At 40.0% G+C, this 5,231-nt stretch overlaps 2 protein-coding genes across 2 annotated transcripts; both read right to left on the reverse strand.

Moving 5' to 3' along the window:
• Positions 1-618: 618 nt before the first annotated feature.
• LOC140182696 (phytochrome A-2-like) lies at positions 619-1,266 on the reverse strand. Its single transcript, XM_072229941.1, has 2 exons — positions 1,020-1,266; positions 619-883 (listed from the first exon to the last, which is right to left on the reverse strand). The coding sequence occupies exons 1-2, from the start codon at positions 1,241-1,243 to the stop codon at positions 673-675; spliced, it is 435 nt and encodes a 144-aa protein (XP_072086042.1). The 5' UTR covers positions 1,244-1,266; the 3' UTR covers positions 619-672.
• A 1,839-nt stretch (positions 1,267-3,105) lies between these two features.
• LOC140183516 (phytochrome A-2-like) lies at positions 3,106-3,438 on the reverse strand. Its single transcript, XM_072231964.1, has one exon. The coding sequence runs from the start codon at positions 3,436-3,438 to the stop codon at positions 3,106-3,108; it is 333 nt and encodes a 110-aa protein (XP_072088065.1).
• Positions 3,439-5,231: the final 1,793 nt, after the last annotated feature.

Below are 5,231 nucleotides of genomic sequence, written 5' to 3' on the forward strand. Positions count from 1 at the left end.
GGTGGAATTTCTTTGTCAGTGTCCTAAAGATTAATTCCTAATAGCTTTGTTCCTCCAATTATATTTAAAAGCAAGGGAGTTGGTAACTAAAGTATGGGCCAATGTTAATTATATGCTACTCAATAGAGGCATAAACTGCCCGTACACATATTCTTCCGGCTATATGAAATGGTGAATTCACAAAATAAACTAACCAATAAACTAACTAATGGTTAGTGATGTTGGGCCACTACCCAAATTCATCTGTGTATATTCCCCTGGGGGAAAACATCTTAATTTGAGTAGATTTTCGTCTAAGGTAATTCCAATTGAACAATATGCTTCTTTCACATAAGAAAAAGAAACCACACCTCATCATATTACCGCTAAGGATGTGAAGACGGGATAACAGCAATTTCAGAGACTTGTTTAATGTTTGATTACTAAAAATGCTTCTTAAATAATCTAAAATTGCAGGAAGTAATATAAATATATAATAGTTTATGTGAATAGCTTAATAACGTGAAGATTCATACATATATACACTGTACCGTACAAGGAGTTACAGAAGCGTTAAGACTTGAGACTATGTTACTCTTACTCTTAAGGCATGTTGTACAAGAAAAGTGATTTCTTGCACACTTGCTTTTCTGATGCACAAAAATTGATAGTATTTCTTTATTTCCTATAACTTTAAGCAATCAATTTCTGGGAAGCAGCCAGTTCAACTGTTAAGATGAAAGATGATTTGCCAGCTTCCCTCAGATACCGCACGTCTCCATTCATTAGCTTCAGCAACTTTCTACTGATGAGCAGACTAATACCCTCCTCGGATTCTTGTCCGTCTTGTCCAAACATTTGGTTCAGCAATATTTTCGGAACACCAACACCATCATGTGTTATGCTGCAAAGATAGCAAAAACAATCAGTGAACCACTTAAGTAGTAGTTAGATGATCACATGTGGGAATGTCACAAGTTTCTTGTTCCCATAAAGTTGAGGTACAACAAAGGAATATATAGTATGCAAGGAACAGTTACCTTATCTCCAAGTTAGCCAAATGAACTGATTTGCCTAATTGATCTTTTGTTAAAGAGGCTGCAACAACAACTTGACCTCCGGTTGGCGTAAAATTGATGCAAATCAATAAGAAGTCAGCCAAGACTTGCTGCAGCCTAAGACTATCACCATATAAGGTTTCTGTCATGATGTGCTCCGTGACTTCGTTGATTATATGGATACCCATTGCCTTGCTCTTTGTCATGACCTGACTAAGGCAGGCAACAAAAAGTTAATGCAGAGTGAATTCAACCATTTCCAAATTCAAGTAGCTGTTCAGAGTACAAGAATGAAAGGAATTTAATATTGTCATAAATAACATCATCATAATCATATTCATAAATCATACCCATCAATGATACGGTCAAGATCCGAGTTTTCGAGAAATTTGCTAAGCTGGCGTTGGCACTGAGCCACTGAGTGCTGGTGGACGAAATTGTGATACATGAGTTCCAGACACTGTTAGAAAAGCTTTTTCTTTCCACAACTCTGTTCAACTTAACCAGCAAATATACTGGGTCATCCAAGTAATACCTTACGTGAGTAAGGGTCGATCCCACAGAGATTGTTGGTATGAAGCAAGCTATGGTCACCTTGTAAATCTCAGTTAGGCGGATTAAATTGGTTTATGGATGAGTTCGAAAATTAATAATAAATAGAAAATAAAAAGGGATAGAAATACTTATGTAAATCAATAGTGGGAATTTCAGATAGGTGTATGGAGATGCTGTGCTCCTCTCGAATCTCTACTTTTTTATTACATTCATCCAATCCTTCTTACTCCTTTCCATGGCAAGCTGTATATAGGGCATCACCGTTGTCAATGGCTACATCCCATCCTCTCAGTGAAAACGTTCCTATGCTCTGTCACAGCACGGCTAATCATCTGTCGGTTCTCAATCAGGTTGGAATAGAATCCCTTGATTCTTTTGCGCTTGTCATCACGCCCAGCCTTCAGGAGTTTGAAGCTCGTCACAGTCATTCAATCCCAGAATCCTACTCGGAATACCATAGACAAGGTTTAGACTTTCCGGATCCTCATGAATGCCGCCATCTATCTAGCTTATACCACGAAGATTCTGTTGGGGAATCTAAGAGATATGCGCCCGGTCTAAAGTAGAACGGAAGTGGTTGTCAGTCACGTATGTTCATAGGTGAGAATGATGATGAGTGTCACGGATCATCACATTCATCAAAGTTAAGTATAACGTATATCTTGGAATAAGAATAAAAGAGAATTGAATAGAAAGTAATAATAATTGTATTGAAACTTGAGGTACAGCAGAGCTCCACACCCTTAATCTATGGTGTGCAGAAACTCCACTGTTGAAAATACATAAGTAAAAGGTTCAGGCATGGCCGAATGGCCAGCCCCCTGAATGATCAAGAGACCGAATGATCAAAGACTACAAAGTCAAAATATTAAACTGTCAAAAGATGTCTAATACAATAGTAACTTATCCTATTTATACTAGACTAGCTACTAGGGTTTACATGAGTAAGTAATTGATGCATAAATCCACTTCCGGGGCCCACTTGGTGTATGCTTGGGCTTAGCTTGATCTATCCATGAGCTGAGGCTTTTCTTGGAGTTGAACTCCAAGTTATAACGTGTTTTGGGCGTTCAACTCCGGATCATGACGTGTTTCTGCCGTTTAACTCTAGACAGCAGCATGTACTTGGCGTTCAACGCCAAGTTACATCGTCAATTTCCGAATAAAGTATGGACTATTATATATTTTTGGAAAGATCTGGATGTCTACTTTCCAACGACGTTGAGAGCGCGCCATTTGGAGTTCTGTAGCTCCAGAAAATCCATTTCGAGTGCAGGGAGGTCAGATTCCAACAGCATCAGCAGTCCTTTTGTCAGCCTTTTTCAGAGTTTTGCTCAAGTCCCTCAATTTCAGCAAGAAATTACCTGAAATCACAGAAAAACACACAAACTCATAGTAAAGTCCAGAAATGTGAATTTAACATAAAAACTAATGAAAACATCCCTAAAAGTAGCTTGAACTTACTAAAAACTACCTAAAAACAATGCTAAAAAGCGTATAAATTATCCGCTCATCAAGTGCCAGTGTGCAGAAGTTGTTTTTGCTCAATTCCCAACTCAGTATTCTCCAACAATTTTCGAGAGAACACAATCCCACACAAAGGATTCCGAATTTGCCTTTTCATATAAGTTAAAGCTTTGAGTCTCTTCAAGGCAGTTTGTTCGGATAAACGCTGAATATGCAATGCTTGTTGAAGCTCAGGGCTAGCTGTCTGTAAGAAGCAGAAGACTCCAGTAACTTCACCCTCTACATCCAATTTCTTGCTCACAGAAAGCAAGCATTCTACATACTTCCCCTTCCGAGTGAAGAAACCAAAAGCAACCTTCTCTGTTTCCACACCAGTCATGGCATTGCTAAGAAGGAACTCAGTATGTGACTACAAACCATAAGGTGATTGCAGTTTATAGGGCTGTTCTGAGGACAATACCTGCTCAACATTTGTGAAGGTTGTCTCTTCAGGGATGTCAGAGGTTCCATTGGCTAATAACTGGCGAGCACGTTCGCGTGTATTGTATAGTTTGTCCCTCACATCACCAAGAATAACACGATATGGCTCATTTGGAGGAATCTGCTTCCAAAATTCTGAAAGAATGAAGAAATTATTACAATGACACATTCAAGAGCAACTGAATTTTACTTGCCAAGTATTCAACTCTAAATGAATCAATAGGTATGGATAGTTCAGTTTTGTAGATTCCAATGAAGACTTCAATAGTTCATTATGCAATTCAGAGAAAAGTAGAACATACCAATGTAATGTTTTGCATCTCTCCTTGAGGACAAGAAAGAACTGAATAATTAATACAAGAAAGAATAGCAAGATCAGTTAAAACATATCTTCTAACAGCAAAGTATCCAGGTAAGTGGGTAAGTTAATAAGATCAATTAGAACTTAAAATCAAAATAACAAGAACAATTAACATTTTAAACTACAGCAAACTAACAACAAAATAAGAACTAGAAAAAATACTAACCATGAAAACAACAATAAAAAAAACAATAACTGAATAATTAATACAAGAAAGAACAAGACGAAGGAAAAAAAATCACCCTTAGGATGGAGCAGTTCTGAAATTCAAACAGCACAGGGAAATGGAGGAGTTTTAAATCGCGACGGAGATGGCTGAATGGAGGCAGACAATGGCGAAACGGTGGCTGAAAGGCCGCGGAACAGAGGCTCGAACACGCGGCGTAGAGGCCTGAACAGAGGGCTAAGCAGCTCGGACAAGGGTTGGCCAAAAAACAAACGCAGAAGCTTGGCCAAAAAGGAGGCGGATCGGCGGCGAACAAGGGCGACGTTGCGCCGAAGCTGTAGCAGCGGCGGTGGCTGGACGTTGAGGAACAGCGACGAGAGATGGCTGCTTCGGTGCTTCCTTCAAGCTGCATTTGAGTTCTCTTCTGTCTTCTCTGCGTTCTTCAGTGTGTTCGTTCAGAGGCCAGAGAGAGGGAAGTGAGGGAGTGAGGAGGAGCTCGATGAGAGGAAGGAGGAGAGTGGCTGAGTGAGACTGTGAGAGAGGAGAGGCCAAGAAGGTGCTGCACGTTTTGGTTACTGGTTAGGGTTCCTCTAACCAACGGCACCCGTTTTGAGCAAATTTTGAAAAACCGGTCGGGTCCCGGTTCGGTTTGACTGACCGGTTCTCGACCGGTTCGACGGTCCAACGACAGTTTCTGAATCTCTTCTCAGCTTTGAAGGTGAATGTTCATATAAATTAGAGATGCCTAAGGTACATTAGCATGACTCAAGGAGCCTATTCTTTCACAGCTTCTATGCCAAGGAGGTTCCCGTTCACCATTCCTATTATTTATTGGCTTCCAGCCTCCTTAGAAGTCCGCTCTTCTATCTTCGCAAATTTCACCTGGCTCTCTTACTCACCTTCGCATTATATGACCGATTTATTTTTTATACCAGTTCACGGTTCGACCGACCGGTTCGAACGGGTTTTTAGAATCTTGGTCCGAACCGCTTTTTCCCTCGGTTCATGATTGGTTCGAACCGTTTTCAGAACTTTGCGCTTTTCCCTTATTTCAAAAATCCGGCCAGGTGAAGGTTCGACGGTTTAATTACGGTTTTTGAAATTGGGGGTTTTAACATTTGTCCGGATTTTAACGTTGCGGTCTTATATCCTTTTCAATCTATTA

Source organism: Arachis hypogaea, chromosome 3, assembly GCF_003086295.3.
Source record: "Arachis hypogaea cultivar Tifrunner chromosome 3, arahy.Tifrunner.gnm2.J5K5, whole genome shotgun sequence".
NCBI lineage: Eukaryota > Viridiplantae > Streptophyta > Magnoliopsida > Fabales > Fabaceae > Arachis > Arachis hypogaea.